At 38.2% G+C, this 19,472-nt stretch overlaps 1 protein-coding gene across 1 annotated transcript in view; it reads right to left on the reverse strand.

The window, feature by feature from the left end:
- The window catches only part of ZNF385B (zinc finger protein 385B), a 134,152-nt gene that overhangs the window by 45,940 nt on the left and 68,740 nt on the right, over positions 1 to 19,472 (reverse strand). Inside the window, exon 2 of the mRNA XM_009996188.1 lies at positions 4,561 to 4,691. Coding sequence (XP_009994490.1) covers positions 4,561 to 4,691 — 131 coding nt within the window. The remainder of the gene's footprint in view (positions 1 to 4,560; positions 4,692 to 19,472) is intronic.

The following is a 19,472-nucleotide window of genomic DNA, read 5'->3' on the forward strand; positions in this document are numbered from 1 at the left end:
CAGATGTAAAATACTTCTGGTCCACTACTCAAGGGCATGGAGGGAACTTTAATATAAGAATCAGCATAAACCTAGTTGAAGAAAAATAGACACTAAAGCAGTAACTAGGTCACATTAACCCATGTGTCCTCTGAAATATGAAGGTATGAACCACCATTTAGAAACCAATCATGGGCTAGTTATGTGGAAAATATTGTGAAAGTTACAAGAGATGTTAATAATCTTTTATTACCCCTGAGGCTGTAACTAACTCAGAAGGAAGCATATCAATTGCTTATTATTTTCTACGATGATAGAATCTAAGAAGTTGCTGATACTGCTTTTGTGCAGACTGACAGGTCCTTGACTGGATCACTTTGAGTAAACTGAATCACATGGTGCTTCTCTCATTTTAGAACAAGGTATAATGCACTGGAGTTTTGCAATATTTGGGATTTTTTTGTGGTTTATTTGGGGGTTTGGTTTGTTTGTGGTTGTTTTGGGTTTTTTTTCCCCTGGGAACTATCCATCCTGCATAGGGAGATGAAGACAGTGATCATTAAGTTTGCCTTGCAAGATAAATCCTGTAGCACATGCATAGGAATAACCTTCTATGACATGATCACAAGACGTCCTTTCCTTCATTCCATACACAAGATAGATGACACGAGGCAAAGAATCTGGGAGGTGTAAAAAGAGAACAGTACAAAAAGAGAAGCTGTGTGGTGGAAACCAGTGAGTGTAAAATTCAAGATTACATTGCAATACATGCACAATGGGGAACAAAGTAATCTTAATTTATACTTCCACTGACTTTATAAAACTGACTTTGAAGTCCTGTTGATTTTTAAATGTAATCAATATGCAAGATGTTACTTGTTAAGGAATCACTAGAGTCATTCTAGTGTGCTAAAAGAGCTCTGCTTAAACAACTACTATTTGGACACATCCATCCCAAATTGGAGGTACCAATTTGGGAAGTTCCTATAATGCTGTCTCCCATTCTGGAAAAAAAAACAAGGACATTTTAAACAATACCAGCCAAAAAAATTAATTCAAGCTGTATGTTTCAGGCACAGGAGTATGAGTAATTGAGCAAGAGCTTTTAGAACTTGATTCCAGGACAAACAATGTCACCTTTGGGTCTGCTGCTGCAGCATTTCTGAGAGAGGGTTTGCCCTTCTGTGAAACAACTTCGGTTCAGGTTGTGACAGTCTGATCATGCTTGCCCTGTTCTTACAAAAACTATTTGCTGGTGCTGTGAAAAGACCAGGGAAGAAGAGAGCACCTATTCTGCAACACCTCTGTGTTTGGAATCCTTCATTCTGTCCTTAGAAGATACCCTTCTGGCAGATCTCTTGCAACAAAAGGCATCCTTATTGAGGAACAAAGGCATGTATTCAAGGAGTTAATGCAATCATTCCCTAATTAATTTTTCTTATATAATAAGCAAGTCCTAATGAACAAAGACATTTAATTGGGGCACAAATTGATAAGTACTACACATACATCCACAGCATTTTCAGAACTATGAATGTTTGTAGGAGAAAAAGAAGTGAAACATTTTAAATTAAATTACAAAATTCTGTCAAGAAAAGAAGATATTCACACACACATCCCAAGGTCTGCTCAGTGCTTCATTTGAAAATACCCCATGTGGAGAGAAAAAAGTGATTGAAACACTTTCACAGATGAAATGGGAACACTGATTTTTCATCCGGAGCATCACAGATGTTTTCAGAACTGAAAACTGTCAAAGTTAACTATATAAGGGCTTACCCCAGATCTTAAATATATTTCCATAAATAAGATAAGTTTGCTTAGAAATACTGTAGGGGGTGTTCCTTTCAACATGTTTGCAGTTATTGTATTTTACCTTGTTTGTCCTGCCCTGGTAGTTACTGTATCAAGCTCCTAAGCAAAAAACTTTTCATTTTTTCACGCCACTGAAATTAAGTTAGAAACCACCTCCTGGCAAGGTTTAGAAAAACGTTTCTGTATCTGATTGCTGCTGCAAATAGACAGATCCACAGAAGTTTTCTCTGAATAGCACATTTCTTTTTGCCACCTTCTCATGAAAGAATAGACAGCAGCCCTGGCACACACTGCGGTGTCCCCTTGGCCCCTCTAAAAGCACAGACTGAGTGCTGCACTGTAGGTGTAGGTTTCACTGCCTACAGTCCTTGGCAAGTCCTCTTGTGAGTGAAGTACATAGATTTCCTGATTGATTCATAAGGTAAATGATAGCTTTGGGGAAAGGAAAGGGACAAAAAGCTCTTCTAATATTCTGTTCCTGCACTAGATGAAAAATTATGCCACTCTGGATGACACATACATTATGGGTCAAATGGATTTAGCCTCTACTCACTCAAAATTATCTTCTGGAAGAAGACTACTTAGAAATTTTACATACTCCCCCCACTGCCTTACATTGAAAAAGGAAAAATAGATTATGTGTACACAAACATACGAATCTACAGTCACAATTTTTGTGCTAAGTCAGAAACAAAGGACGTGCACAACAGCTGGCATTCACTGTGCCTGTCAGTAGATAACCATGAATGATTTAGTTTTCCAATGAGCTCTGAAGTCCATTGTAAAAGACTGCTAGGGAAAATCAATACCTGCAAGATAAATGGCAGTCCGTGGATTAGAAAGAGTAGTACTGAACCACCATTCCTCAAAAAAGAGAGTTTAAACATGCAGTACCTGTGGTGCATAGCAACACAACTTTATATAACTGTAAAGAATTCCAAGAGAGGAAGTAAGGAAGTAGCCTGAGTTGACAATATTCGCTGATTACCCCAGTCCCTTCTCCCCTCCCCTAGAAGTTCAGAGAGGAATGACAGGTGTGAAGAACAAAAACTGGGAATTAGGCAAACAGAATGTAACCTAGATAGATTAAGACTGTGTACAAAGGCAAAACAAACTACATATCCAAATTCCTCTGTCTCTACAGGTTACTGCAACTCAGAAATTCAATAATGCTACCAGTAAGTAAATAATATTGTTCGATTGTACAACCACAGCATCCCTAAAGAAAAGGTTCTCAGAGTCTTTATGTACAGTTCTGTGAAAAAGCTCACTTACGAAATGAACACAGCTGGAAAGTAGAAAACTCAGTAACAAATAAAATTATTGAATGTATCAGAAAGAGGATGGAAAAAAATGAATTGTATGTCTAGAAGTTGAGAATGACACACTGTTTTCTTCAAATTGTATTGTGTTTTGGCGCTGCACTTTAAACATACCTGGATTATTTTAAATCTTTTTTCTCTTTGTACACATACATGTACCTCCCCCAACCTATACACATGCACAACCCCACATCTCCCTCATAAATGCACAATTTTCACATGCACGTTTTGCAATGAGCTGGCAATATTTGCTACTGTTTATAACAATTTTTGGACTGCTGACATTGGAAAGAAGCTGGCTGATATGTTGCCTTGTAACCATCACACAGCACCACATGCTGTAGTAGCACAAGGCCTGTCAGCAAGACGTGTTCACAAGACATGAAGAAAAAAACCTCCTCTTGCTGTTTTAACTTCAAACCGAAGGTGAGTTTGTGCAATGAAACACTTGGCAGCAGCTCAGTCGATCCGTGTCTGGCAGTGGTGACACTACTTCCCTTTCCACCCCCCAACCATTGCAGTGACAAGTGCAAATCTGCACCGCTCAGGCACTGGTCACACATAAGCAGATCGTTATTGATGAGTTGGCAGAAACGACCCAGAGAAGTTTCCTTCCTGTCCCTACTAGCTTACTATTTGCCAACTCATTCCACACTGAATTAGCACCACACATGGAAACCTGAGTGGCTACATGCAAAATACTGGTTTTGGTGTACTCAAGGCATGTAATATAATAACTAAATAAACAATTTGTAAAGTGCAAGAACAAAACAAGCATTTTGAGAACATTCAGAACCATCTGATGAGCTGTTAAAGAAATAAGATCTGCAGAAAAGAGTATTTTGTTATTGCTGCTCTGATAAACATGGAGAAGCGTTGAGCATAGGATTTTTAATTTTTTTTTTCAAAAATCCAAGATACTCTATCATAAACTAAAAGTAACAGGTTCACGTGTCTCGTGTTGGCTGCACAATTTTAGACTTTATTGTTCTTATACAGAATTAACAACATCCTTCAATTTATTTCCTGGCTATAACACACTTAGATGGATTCACATCAGTGGAGAATCTAGGTCTTACCTGTCGCACCTGATTTTCCATTACCTTTTGCTTTTTCTTTTTTTACAGCACCTGGAAATGCACATGCCCAGACAAATACTCAAAATGGCTCTACTACTCACCAAACTTCGATCATAGGGTATTTTTGGTGTGCAAACACCACCCCAAGGGACCAAGTTACAAAAGGATCAGCCCTGTTCACAGTGAGAAGGCTGGGTACCACCTCGAGCCTTCTGCACGAGGGAGCAGCAACCATCACAGCACAGACCAAAAGGGTTCCCTAGAATTGTGTCAGTGATGCAGATTTAAGGCAGTTTCAATATTGGATATTAGAATGGGCTTGGAAAGCATACACTGAAACCAAATGTGAAAGCAAGTTTACTTACTGTGTTAAAATTTGGGAAGAATCCAACAGCAGAGCTGCTGTCCACAGGGAAGGACATAAAAGGTTTGATATCCAGGGAAGGCTGCATCATCAAAGTGGGTGTGCGCACGAGGGTGGGAAGTGTAGCAGTGCCTGCCAAGAGCAAACAAAACCAGGAATTCATAGTGTTCTCCTTTCCACATCACACACAGTACAGCTGAGACAACTGTCTAGAAAAAAATAATACAGGGAGATAATAAAGTGCCTCTGTAGGAGTTAATATCATTAAAAAAAGACCTATTTCCACACACTACAGCTGAGGCAGAGCACTTCTCTATGGCCATGGATATTCAGATGCTGAAGGGGAGACATATGGTATATAAATCACACTGGCAGGTAGAAAAAATCCTTTCTAAAGCTGAAAAATTCTTCCGTGCCAAAAAGGCCAGGATGGGTGCCCATGAAAGTCAGATGCTTTCACTATTCATGGTTGTCTATTAGATCAGCTAGCACAGATAATACACACAAGTTGAAATCCAGAGGTTTGTTCTCGCTGAGCTGTGTTTTTATTTTTTCCTTTTCTGACTGTAACTATCTGGTGCTGCACAAACACCAATTCTCCTAACATTTATCAAAATGCCTTCTGTTCTACAGTGCAAGGCAAATACTAGAAAACAGTCAACAGTTAAATAATCACCTAGCACATAAAAACCCACAACTTTTTACATGTAATAAACTAGCATTTCCTTAATTGGAGCCCAGTTTTCTTTTTCTAAACAAGGTCTTTCCAGAAATCTACATGCTGAAATTCTTTCTGCATACATTTCAGAATCAGTCCCCAGAAAGATCCTGAAAGAATGGGAAGGGACAGATGTCCAAATATTCATTTTTAACTACCTATCTGCCCTGCCCACATGACCGTGTGCTTAGTACACAGCTTCCAGCTGTGCCTCTGGAGGTAATTTTTTTCCTGAAATAATGCATAATAGATTTAAACCAAAATTTTCCTCATCAAAATTAAAAATAATAATAATAAAAAAAATGTCTTCTTCCTCAATTGAATAAATAATTCAACATCAGCTGGAGCAGGTATGGGAACATATGTGTCCCACTTCTAAAGGAGGGTGAATCACACTCTGCCCCTCCTACCTCTGCCAGGATTTCTCCACAATTACCTCCTTCTCCCACTCATTGGTGGGCAGCACACCAGCCTGGGAGCATAACAGTTCTCCTAGGAGTTTCTCTGGTCTCAAGCAGAGCAGACACAAAACCTAAGCTTTTTTCTCATAGAAGCCATCGGAGCATTTAAAAAACAGTCAGGAAGATGGAGGGAAGTAAGGAGAATAGTAAACAAGCAATTTTCCCTCTCTTCTTCCATTAAAAAAAAAATAAAATAAAAAAATATATGCACACTTTGCAGCCCATGTGGATGGATGCCCAGCAAGCCACATGGTCTGCCTGAGTACCAGTCATCCATTTAGGGATCTCCATTTCCTCCTGTTAAGAACATGCAAAATTGAAGATAGAGTAGAAATTTTCCTTCTTTTCATCTCATCAGCCTGCATCCATGGACACAATTTCAAACTCAAATGGTATCCAAGAGGAAAGCAGAGTTCAGAAGCCAGATGGGGCTGAATGGATTTTTTGGATGACCAAACACACTAACTAGCCCTGAGCTCAAATTTTGTAGAAGATGGAGAGACAGTAATTTTGATCACAGCTGCAGCACAATAAATGATATACTATTGTCTAACAGATGAATAGCAGGCTACAATCTCTTCTCTGTTTCTTCTATAGCAAAAGTGTGATGATTGCACAGAAATGGGTCACTGACAACCATGGAATAGTTGAATACCATCCCAAATGAGCTTCACAACTTGAAAGCAAAAAATATACTTGAAGACAGTGTCCCAGAACATTTTCTCCCTTCTCCTACCCAAATACTTTCATTAATGTAAGGTTTCTTTCTGCATAAGCCCATGAAACTCATTGACACATGTGTTTAATTAATTGTAAGACAAAGCTTATTCAAGTGGAGTCACAAACATGAAAAAGCTGAAGGTGAACACATCTAGAGTTTCTTCTTCATATCCACAATGAAAAAGTGCGTCAATAGGAAAGCAATGTGTCAGAGGATTTCTCCAAAGAAAATACTTTCAACTGCAAAAATGATGATTATTTCTACTACCTGGTTCTGAAACTGTAGATTTACATAATGTGTATTTCAGAGTTCTATTTAAACAGCAGCTATGTTGCATTCAATTACCCAAAGCCCATAATGTGCCATCATCTAACTTCTACAAATTTCTCTTTGAAGTTAATAAGCAATTAAAGATCCATGAAGTTAAAAAACACGCTGCCCTCTCTTTGTAGAGAGAGGATATATAACATACCTTTACGATGCTATAGTGCATATTTTAACTAAAATTTATAGAAAAAAATAGAACAGAATACTTAAATTTTGAGTGGCATAAAAATCAGAGTTAATGTAAGTTTCTGACGGATATAAGGAATAGAAAGCATTTGGCATAAAGTTTTAAAAATTATAAAACAATTAGCATCCATCTGCAAACAATGCAATCTTTTTTGTAATGCTTGGCTAAGTACAAAGACATTTGAAATATGTGTGTACTCTTGCAGTTCATAATGTTTCTGCTGTCGGAGTAATATCTGACCAGTAGACTACAATACATTCAGAGTCTGTACAGAATAGAAAACATACACACCTACCAGACTGATTAGTGAGGGCATTAATAACAAGAAATCTGTTATCTTCTTTTTGCCAGTTTCAACTATTGCAAATCAAATACCAGTGACCTTGTATGACTGAACTTTGATTTTCAGACCTGCCTTTGAAAGCCTCTGGGAGAATGATCAGATAAAGATTACCTAAACTACAGGTTAACTTCAGGTTAAAATCATAAAATCAAACTGAACAAGGCACACTTTTACACTGACATTGCTCCTGAAGGTCAAAATTTCTCATTTGATCAAATCTGTGCTGGCCTGAGCTAAGGAGGAATGCTGGCACAAGAAAGATGTAGCTGACAAGCTTCATTATCTTCATAAATTTAACAAATGCTTATCATTTCATTAGCATTTTAATGATAAAGACAACTTACCATGTCAAACACAGATTGTTTAAAACCACTTATAAATCTTTGGCATAAACATAGCTGATCTTTGTTGTAAATTCATTTGTTCATTTCAGCTTCGTAATTTGAAACAGTATTTTACCTTTGAGACTACAATTCTGCCTCCCACGGTAGGAGTTACCTATGTACTGGAGATGTAAGCAGCAGATAGACTTTGCCAAAAGGCACTGATCCTCACTCGTCCCTTTTACCCTTGTTTACAGGAAGAAAAACAGGTTTTCATCTGAGATGATCCAAAATACCTCATTTTATTAAAAGTTCTTCCTGCTCCTACACATATTTATGTGAAAAACAAGCCCTTGTGTAAGAGGCGCTGTTCCCCTTTAGCCACATATGTTTGGCTTCACACACTGCAATGCTCTGGGACACAAATGTTTTTGTACAAGTTATGAAAAGTTGTCACCTCAACCCAAATTTGACCTGTCTCTAACAAAAATAAGCACATCATTAATAGATTGAGCAGTTAAAGTGTTATTTTGGGAGAGTAATAAGAAAGCTTTGTATCAGTCACTGCTGTGGCTTGTGCATTTGGGAAAACTCCAAAGGGACACCAGGTTATTCACGCCCACCACTAATGTGCATTACACTGAGAGTTTTCAGTTTATGGACAGACTGCACTGGCTTTTCATCCCTGAACTTTCTGACCATTTTCAGCTATGAGAATTCCTTGCTTTCTACACCAACATTGAGTAGTCTCATCTGGCCAGGGAACAGTAGCCATGTAAATGATAGCAAGGGTCAGTTCTGTGACTGCTCCCCCCTTGACCTTTTTAGTGCAGCATTTCTCAGACACTGCTTGACCCAACGGATCCTTTCAAGGGTGGAGGGCAAATTGCTCCTTTCATTTTGTTCACACGGGCTGAATTTGTTATGAACTGTAACTACACCATGCACAGCCACTCTGCCTTTGGACCTCACACAGTCATCTCTACGTACAGTGCTTTCCTCCAGAACTCCAGAAGGCAGAAGCCCAGGCAGGACATATTTGAAATGGCTCCCTGGAAGGATTCTGAGATAATTTTGCATAAGCTTTTTCTGGGACCCTCAATTTCATTACAGGTTATTAATTTGTCAGTGGAAGTTTTCAGAAATATTCAGAAATAATTACTTCTGCATGTGGCTCAAAAAACAGTTCTATAAACAGGTTAGAAACAGAGGTAGTACCTAGGCTTTCATATTGTATACAAAAATCTCTTCTGGTCTATTGCCTATGCCTTGCAAACAACCTAAAAAACCCCAGAAACACCACCACAAAAAGCCCAACTAACACAAGACTTTCCTACACTTGTTTATATGCAGCTTTGTGGGAAGATTGGCACAATGAAATTCTGTTTATTAACAAGACCACCCCTAACTACAGCAACACACACACAAAAATGTAAAAAATCAATAGCTTACTTCCCTTGTATCTGATACTTCTACTGTATCATGCCCCAAATCTATCTGTTTTCACTACCACCTTTTTTCACCATAAATGACAGGTAAAAATCAATCACTTGCAAGTGACTAGATTTTTATAGTTTAGGAATTTATATGACATCAATTCCCGAGATCTTTCCTGATACTTAATACAAGTACTAGTAATACTAGTAATTTTCCTTCTCATTATGAAAAGTTTACAGGTTTCAGAAATTTTCTAATTTTAGTTACAGATTTACATGGGTATTAGAGAATGCAATGTGTTTCTGACTATGCCTAAAATAAACTGCTGAAAACAAATTAAGTGCAAGCAAAATAATTCTGAGTTTCTGAACAGCAGGAGTTGAAATCAAAATCCTTAAGGAAAAAGCTGTTCTAGAGGTATTCCATTAATACTTATGATGAAGATGAACCTTAAGACACTCTCCCCTTTAAGATAAAAAGCAGTGTAAATAAATAAACCATTTTTTTTAGATTTTTCTTTTTTTTCCCCCTCTCAGGATTCCCTCTGCAGAATAAAGACTGCTTCCTTATAGTTTGGCATGATAAATGAAACTTATGATACACTTAGGGATTCCAGTATGTCAAGAGTAAAGCAGTCAAGGAGATATAAGACCAGTTCTTCAACAGATTTTCCCAAACTGCAAATCAACATGATCCAAAGAGATAAATCACTACCCAGGCAACTTATCTTTAAAAATAACTTGAAGCCGAAGCCCAGCATATATGAAACATGGCACAGTCCCTCCCTCCCCCAAGTTGACAATAGGAAAAATGCCAACAACTTTTTTGCCCCCAGGGCACCATACAGACTTACTAATGAATGAGGATGCAGCTCCTTTGGGAGTTGATACGATTACCATCAGAGCTGCTGATACACACACATCTTCTAAAACTTGGAGAGTGCACTGAATTCAAAACTCTTCAACAATTTTTAAATATCACTCAAGCAGTCAGATTTTCCATTAACTTATTAATTGATTTCTGTTGTCAATTAATCAATTGTTGTCATTCCTGAGTCAAACTGTGACAATTTCAAAAGCACAAACTATACACACCTATACATGTTTGGCAAATACAAAGAGGTAAATCCTCAAAAGATGAGTGTTGTTTTTTTTCAGAAGTCACAAGAAAAGGCAGCAAGAACTGGTGTAGAGTTTATGGCTACCCAACAGCACTAAGCAAGAACCACTCTGTGTAACACTCATAAGACAGGTGAAAAGAAAGCACTGCTCCAGGTCTAGCCTTCCATCGCAACATATGTACACAAACCAACACACACTCCATTCTTAGTTTATTTTGTCAGTAGATGTTTCAGCAAACCCAGAGGAATTTGATGCAACTTCACTTCAACATAAAATTTATCTATATATTGTACAGTTTAAGCTCTTCTTGCTTCAGAATGACTTATCTAAAAAAGTAAGTCAGATTATGAAAATAGTTCTCTCCCTACAAATTATAGCATGATTTCCAGTATGCTTCAGCATGAAATTGATATTTCCATTATTACCCATCTAGAAATAAATGTTCTATGAACAGAATTCCATATTCTTGTGTTACATAAAATCAGATACCCTGAAATGAGGTATTTCAACATTTCAAATACATGTAGGATTCCACCAACTAGGTCAATACCAAAAATAAACTTAAATTGATGGTGCTGTTGAAATGAAAGGAAGCTTTGGAATTTCATCAATCCAAAGCATCAGCTATCACTTACTTAACTAATATTGATAATTACATGTAGCTCATTTACAATCAGAAAATAAATACAGCTATATATTGCATGTGCATTTCATGTAAGAATTCTAAAAATAAAAAACACGGAATCATAGAATCGCTTAGGTTGGAAAAGACCTTTAATATGATTGGGTCCAACCATTAACCCTGCCCTACAAAGTCCAGCACTAATCCATATTCCCAAGCACCACATCTAGATGACTTTTAAACACATCCAGGGATGATGACACAACCACCTCCCTGGGCAGTCTGCTTCAATGTCTGACAACCTTTTCCCTTAAAAAGTTCTTCTTAGTGTGTGATGTAAATTTCCCCTGGTGCAGCTTGAAGCCATTCCCCCTTGTTCTATCACCAGTTCCTTGTGAGAAAAGACCAATACCTACCTCTCTACCACTTTACAACATCCTTTCAGGTAGTTGTAGAGGATGATGAGGTCTCCTCTTAGCCTTGTTTTCTTCAGACTAAACATCTCCAGTTTCCTCAATCACTCCTCATAAAACTTGTTCTCAAGGCCCTTCACCACTTTCATTGCCCTTCTTTGGACACACACCAGCTCCTCGATGTCTTTCTTGTATTTGTGGTAGATGATGGAAAGAGTACATCCACCAACTCCTTCAGTGCTGTTTGGTGCAATCCATCCAGCCCCATAGATTTATGGATTTTTAGTTGGTATAGCAGGTCACTGACCATTTCCTCTTGGATTAAAAAGGTCTTATTCTGCCCCACTTCCCTGTTTTTCAGCACAGGGGACTGGGCATCCAGCAAACAACCAGTTCTACTGCTAAAGACTGAGGCAAGCAAGGCATTTAGCACCTCATTCTTTGTCACTGTTTCTCCCTGCATCTGATAGAGGATGGACATTATCCCTAGTCCTCCTTTTGTTATTAATGTAATTTTGTTATTAATCTTAAGATTTTTTTTAATTGTCTTTGACAGCTGTAGCCAAATTGACTTCAAGTTGGTCTTTGGCCCTCCTAATTTTCTCCCTGCATTGCCTTACTACATCTCTGTATTCCACATGAGAGGCCTGTCCTATCTTCCAGAGGCCATAAACTCTCCTTTTCTTCCTGATCTCCAGCCAAATCTTTCTATTCAGCCAGGCCAGTCTTATTCCCTGATGGTCTGTCTTTAGCACATGGGGACAGCCTGCTCCTGGGCCTTTCAGACTTCCTTCTTGAAGTATGTCCAGCCTTCCTGGACTCCTTTATCCTTCATTACAGTCTCCCAAGAGACTTTGTTAATCATTCTCCTGAACAGACCAAAGCCTGCCCTCTGGAAGTCCAAGGTGTCATGTTGACTAACCCCACCTCCTTACTTCTCCAAGAATTGAAAACTCTACAAGTTCATGGTCACTGTGGCCCAGACTTCCTCCAACTGTTACTTCCACCACAAGTCCTTCTCTGCTCACAAGTAGCAAGTTCAGAAGGGTGCCCTCCCTCGTTGGCTCCCTCACCAGCTGCATTAGAAGTTACCTTCCATGCATTCCAGCAACATCCAGGTCTGTTCTCTGCTATATTCTATTTGCAGCAGACAACTTCAACTTCTGCTCCCTCATTAGAACAAGGGCTGTGAAACCTCTCCCATCTGCTTACAGAATATTTCATCCACCTCTTCATCCTGGTTGGGTGGTCTATAACAGACTCCAACCACTATATCACCCTTGTTGGCCTTGGTCTTCCCCTTGATTCTCATCCATAGGGACTCAACCCTATCATAACTTTCATTAATTTTTAAGCATTCATATGTCTCTCTAATGTAGAGGGCCACCCCAGCACCTCGTCTTCTTCACCTATCACTTTTGAAGAGTTGTGTGAGTTATCCCACCAAGAAATAAATAAACCTACTTGTACTTTCAAGTAAGCAAAACTTCATTAGATCAGACCCTTCTTCATTGTAATATTAGGGGTTGACTTGGAATTACTTTTAACTTCCATGAACTGTTATTATTCCTCTGCCTATCTAATTGTTTTTCATCACAAACGGCTTATGATGTTCATTTCAAAAAATAAAAATGTAGACTACAGATCATAAATACTATGCATATACTTGATATGAAGACAATAATGGAAAAACAGAAACTGAAAACCTCTGTTATAATTGTCCATTAATATTCAAAAGAACTGTGTAAAATTTATTTCCTTAATCTCCACATTTAGTACATAAAATTAATGGAGAATAAATAATGATGTTTACCTGGTGGAGTGAGGGTTGGGGAGGTGAGGGTAGAGGCATTACAATAGGCAACTGGAATTCCAGTATTTTACAGACAAGTATATCAAGAAATTAATCAAGAAAAATCTCATTCTGCCTGTAGTTTTACTGCATTTCTAATAGTTAGCAATAACAACAGGAATCCCCGTAGGCTTTGTACAGAAAATACCAGAACAGATGGAGAGGGAAGAGAAGTCCAATAATTAGAAGTGGAACAGATTATTTTCTTTAAATAACTGTGTTACAATTGTCTGAACCTAACATTTGGAAGAGCACTGTCTCTCTGGATTTGCAGATGACTCACACTCCTGTCCTCTTTTTCCTTTAGCTGCCACTCTTCAGTTCTTGTGGCTGAGAAAGGACTTGCACCCCTGCACAATCTACAGCCTACAATTTTCAGCCATTATGCTACACTGTTCCACACATCTTTTTACAGTATTTATATTCCCAAGACAACTGAACTCCAGAAGTACTATACTAATATCAAAGCATATTTGTTAGTACTGGCTCCTTGCCAAGTCTAAGCAATTAAACAAATTATAGAACATCCTTCACTACATTTAAAATAAACATGCTGGCTGCAGTGCAACTGCAATTTGCTGTTATCTATAGGTATAGGGGAAATATTTGTCTTTAGTTTCCTAAAAGAGCTAACTCTCAGGACTTCTAAAGCAACCATATCAATTTGTTCAACTGGAAAGCAGAGTGGCACATCAGAGCTTAACACCATCAGGCTCAGTAAATGAGATTTAATACAAATCAAACAGTGAAACTATTCATAATAGCAATGCTCCTGCCTGCATTAAAGTCAGCTGGAGCTTTACAGTCTACATGTCTTTTTCTCAGAATCTCCTGGCTCACTCAAGCCTCTTGTTCTGGTACCTGCAGCCTAAGCAAGCAGCTCTGCCCTCTCCTCTGTTATCTTTTTTAGGAAATGCTGCATTGGAGTTGTTTTTGAAGTTTTCCAAGTGTGACAGGAAAAACAGCTGTGCCTTTTTCAGCTCTCTGTTCTCTTGCCATCTGCACTAAGAGAGATCTTCTGAAACTCTTAGGATCCTTATTCATTTATTTATTTATTTAAACCAGGCCTCCCTCCATGCCATTTCTGCTCTCCCAACACAAAGGTGCAGGGAGTGAGGGCATTTGTTTGCTTTTCTGCTGTCACCCTTAATTAAAAACGTAACATCACCACATGCTTAGTGAAGTCACAGTTGCTTTCAGAGCAGGGTGCAACTCCCATGCCAGTCCCTGTTTTTTTCCTCAGTGCATGTTCTCAGGTTCTGGACATTAAGCTTGTGAGCATCCCAGGATGAATCACTGCACTGCCCTCTCCATTCAGGGTTCTGACTTATCACAATGCTTCATTACAGCCTGGAGCTTCCCTACTAAGAACAGGAGCAAAAAAGCCAAGTCTACTGTACCTTAATAGTTTCATAATGTGGGGGATGGGACTTATTTAAAGTTAGCTTTTCAGAGAGTCCATCATCAATTCACCACTCATATTACCTGATGTTTCTCAAAATCCAATTCTTATCCTGAATTCTATCACCACTGAGCGCCTCAACACGACTGTCTTTCAGGAGATACTGAGCTGCTACCCACTGAAACCAAATAAGTCCACCACTGTGAATGCTGCTGGGTGACCATTTTGTAATTAGTAGGCCAAAGTTGTGCTCAAAGATAACAGGGGTCTAGACCCATATACATCCTCACAGTTGTGTCTAATCACGTAAGAACATTAGACAATTTCCAGCTCTCTTAAAAGTCATCATAGCTCAAAGAATTTAATGCCTCATTCACTTTTCCCACACATTATACATTCACCTCTAGAAAATAGTTATCTAAGTTGCTTCCTGTTTTCTTTTTGTAAGTTCTTCTATTGGTATTCCTTCCGAAATAACCTTCACATACAAGACAGCAACAACAGCTAATTTAAGTGGCTTAAAGTGGTCTGCTGAATCTATCTGCAATGAAAACTAGGATCTCTACTGAATTAAATCTAGTTTTTCTTCCAATGAAAATGCTAATTTTTTCAAAAGTTTCAAAAGAAGTTTGAACATACAATCCATCCCCTTTCTTGCACAGTTCACAATTTCAGTCACAATCTTCCCCTTAGTTGGTAGTTTCCATACTTGGGTACATGCTTTTAGAAGAACCACTGTCTTGCTGTTTAGAGATAAGAAATAAAGAGACAGGGAAGATAGGCAGATTTAAAAATCTTCATAACATTGTCCATGTAGCCTTTGCTCCCTACTGAATTTAACTATGTACACAGCTTAGAAACACACATCCAAAAGAGGTCATATGTGTAAAGGTAGTGGACAGATTTATCCCACATGCAGTCCAAGTTAAGACCAAGTGATATAATCTTTTTTCTAAGACTGGGTTACTGAAAAAAATTCTAGATGAACTATTTTGTCATTTCATAGTTAACACTAGAGAAGAGAAAAGCTCCTTCTCAAATTTCTGTAATTCCTGGTGCTCTATCTCATGCCCCTAACTAAAGCAACAAGAGCACCTCCATAGGATTGCCTGGAGGATTTCAACTTTCTCCTAATCAGTTGGCATAATACATCTTCTAGTCAGAGCCCACGCTCACAAAAGCCACAACAAGGGACAAGTCAGAGCTCCATTTCTCAAGCTTTACACGTGCACCCTGTCACACCGTACCAGGAAACACAACAAGCACTGTGACCTCACTGCATTCAAGTAGGAATCAGACCCAACACTTTCTCTTGTCTAAAACTACAAATAAAGGTATTTTAACCTATCTGAGAAAAGAGCACAAGAGTTGCATTTCTGACCAAAGTTCTTGAGGCCATTTACAAATGGAGGACGGGTACTACAAGTTCACCAGAGAGTGCCATATGATGCTCAGAAGCTGCAGAAGTTTTTGCCATGACCACAAAACCATTAATCATTTTAGCAAAGAAAAAAAATAGTACAACATAGACCATGTAGTCCCATGAAAACTTCCCCCTGTTAATCAGTGTGATGCTTACCTCAGTCCCTAAAGTTTCAGTCCACCTCCTCTGCAGCATTTAAACATACAGCATGAGACTCAGAACTAAATGATCCTTTCATTTCAACATGGAGCTTTTGTGATGTTAGGTGCCATGAGACGGTGGGCAACCAGGAAGCCCAAACAAATCCAAGCTGTTTTAATTGCATGCTTAGCTTTAATTACCCTTGAGGAGAGAGTTTGCAACTTGACTCCAGAGGGAAGGCAGCCTGCTATTGACATCACCAGATCAAATATAACCAAAAAGGCTGATGAACTGTATTTCCATGGCTTTTTCCCTGCTATTATTCTTAAAATCAAACTTAGAGGGATTAATAATTAGCTGGCTGCAACAAAACTGTTTTTTTAATAATTTATGGGGAAAATAAATAAAATTAATGGCATATCCTTGATTTTTTTTAAAAAGCCCATAAAAAAAGGACCTTGGAGCACAAGGTTCCAGACAGTGTGGAGTCCTGACATTCATAAGATCAAAGTCCACAAATCTTTGCTCTTCTGAATTAAGGTGCACTGCTTTACTTATTCTCAAAGTCAGGGTAGATGAATAAGTATGAACATTAACATTCATAAAACTGTAATACATGCTGTCTACCCTCCCTTAGGGAGGAATGAAGGCAATAGATCTCAAATTAAAAGATCTTTCAGCACAGATCACGACACTCATGATCTTATTGAACATTAATTAAACACTAGTGTCTGACTAGAAACCTTACTCGGCTTTTGGGTGCAGCAGCGCACCAGCCCTGTCAGGTGCTTTTGATGCTGTCACATTTTTGAAGACTGCATGACTTGGACTTGGGCAACCCCACCCTCAGCTACATTCAGAAGTAGAAACAAAAAAAATAAACAGCATGTAACAGAATGTTTCTGTGAAATTAAATTGAGATTGGACAAAAAAATAGTAATTTTAACAATACTTTCCAAATTACTTTTAACAGGACTTCTGCTCTAATTTTGTGACTAATATCACTTCAATATTATTTATTTCATAAATTAAATATAATTACTCAAACACTATGCTGAAAATAAAGATAAATACACAGAAGGTGAGAGTTGATGTAAAAAATGCCTGTAAGCATTTTATGAGGTGTCCCGTGCAGCCTGCATCTACTGTCCATGACCACACTGGGAGCAAGCTGGGCAGCAGCCCCATCACCTTTCCTTCCTATCACTCCTCTTGAGCCAGCAATGTGAGTAAGAAACTGGCAAAAAAAAAAACCACACAAAAAATAAAAGAGAAATTTTCTCCCACCCAGACCAGTGAGCTGGCTGAGCTGAACTCACGGCTGTGAAACGGAAACTACCAAAATGGGGGCAGCTGAAAAGAACAGATTTGTGAGCACTGATGCTTCTCACTCTCAGCCAGACTTGCTTGAACTGCTACCTCATCTTTCTTGCAGCATAGCAGACAAATTTCATGCCTGCCACACTATGTTTCTGGTTATATCTCTCAGGATGGTATCTGTCTTAGTTGATAAAATCACAGTGTTAACTCACATCCAGTCTGTGATACACAGCAATCCTCCTTTCCTGCAGTCAGAGTAGTCATTCTTGCTTATGTGCTGCATTGGTTATTGCTCAGCTCCTGTTTTCCTTTGTACACTTTGGCATAATTCATTTGTCCATTTCTTGAAAGGGAAGATAATCTCTTAGTTCTTAAACTCAGTTTGTTCTTTCTTCTCTTTTAAAAATAGTGTAACTCCATTGGCTTTCTTAGGGCTCTGAGACTTCCCCTTTTCACAAACAGTAACAGCTCTGATATTTCCATCCATGCAAATATGCTTGTGTTGCATTGGTCAGAACTAGCATTTTGAAGATTCTAGTTCGTTTAGACACTCTGACCCATTCTTACAAGTTCTTTTTTTATTTATATTTATGACTGTCAAGTTAACACAATGGATTTTCTAATGAAAAATACTGCAAAAATGTCAATCTTGAAGTTTCATTCTTATTTCAGCCTAATTTTATCCTACATGTTCATGCTACTCTTTCTTCATCCTCCTTAGTAATTTAAACTACTTTCCATTTCCTACCTATACATACAGTCCTTGTGCTTGTCTCCATAAAGAGTTTATAATGTAGTCAAATTGTTGTTGTCTGCCATGTGATAGTTTGCAGTTGTGCTCTTCGAAGGGTCTCTTTAAAAGAATGTTCAGACCCTTACAGTATGCTGATAAAAGAAATATCCTGATAAGGATATCTTAAAGAAAAAAAATTTACTAAATCCTCTTTTCAAAATTACTTTCACTGCTGGTTGTTTGGTGTACTGCAATGTAGCATTTTACTGGGTAACTTAAAAATCATAGAAAGATGGCTATTCTGTTACTATTTCTGTTAAGAAGTAACTCCCTCTCACTTCTGATAAATATCCTTTGATTGCCTTAAAAAATAAGTGTAATACTTCACTGATTTTAAAAGAAATAATGAGCACTTAATATTTATTCTCCTAAACGCTTGTTTAAAGATGGATCTAAAAAGCATATGGGCTTTTGCCTGCCTCCTGAAACACAAATATGTGTTTCCCTCACCTTTTCACTCTCTAAACTCCTGGTCATATACTGTGGTAAATAATCGAGCCTATCATTCTAAGAAGAATGAAGCAATGAGCACTTCACTTATTTTTTCAAGTCTGTTCTGATTCCTGCTTCAAGATCAAGCTTAAATTCCCAATCACTGGGCTTTAAATTCCTGTTTAAACATTTTTCCTAATTCTTTCAAGAGTACCATGGACATTTAACCTCTCTTCATATTAAGCAGTTGGTAAGACCAAAGTGAGAGAGGCTTTCCTGACTGAAGGGCAATAAGCATTTTACAGAAAGCATATAGTTTGAAATGCAGTTTTATATCTTCACTTTTCAAAACTTAACACTGAGAGATGAAACTAAATTATTCAAAGAAAGGGTATTTTGTTTTTGTGAAGTGGGAAGAGCTGGCAAAAGGCACCGAGGAAGGAAAACACTGCTGTTGCAAAGACATGGGTTCCTCCCCCTCATGATGTTTCTAGTAGCTGTAATGCCACTCACTGCAACACATGAAGCGGAAACCTAACCCAGACCATTGGAGAGAGAATTATTCATATAAGACTTTGAGGTCACAGTTTCAGGCATTTTATAAGATTATACTTTTAGACACAAAGAAATCTTTAAAAGATTCCATAACATATTTCTGCATTTCCCTTTTAATTAGATGTATCTGCAAAACCAAGGGAGGCAAGACTGCTTTTATGAACTTAAGGGTTGGAGGTACAACGTGTGATGTATAAAATCCCAGCAAATAGTCCAAACTTGGATCTGCTACCCTGGTGCAAATCTGTCATTATTCCTTTGAAGTCCACAGAGTCACAAGGATTATCAGCAGTACAAGTGTAAAACTTGGCTGATTAGCTTC

Source organism: Chaetura pelagica, unplaced genomic scaffold, assembly GCF_000747805.2.
Source record: "Chaetura pelagica isolate M959 unplaced genomic scaffold, ChaPel_1.0 scaffold3, whole genome shotgun sequence".
Classification (NCBI taxonomy): domain Eukaryota; kingdom Metazoa; phylum Chordata; class Aves; order Apodiformes; family Apodidae; genus Chaetura; species Chaetura pelagica.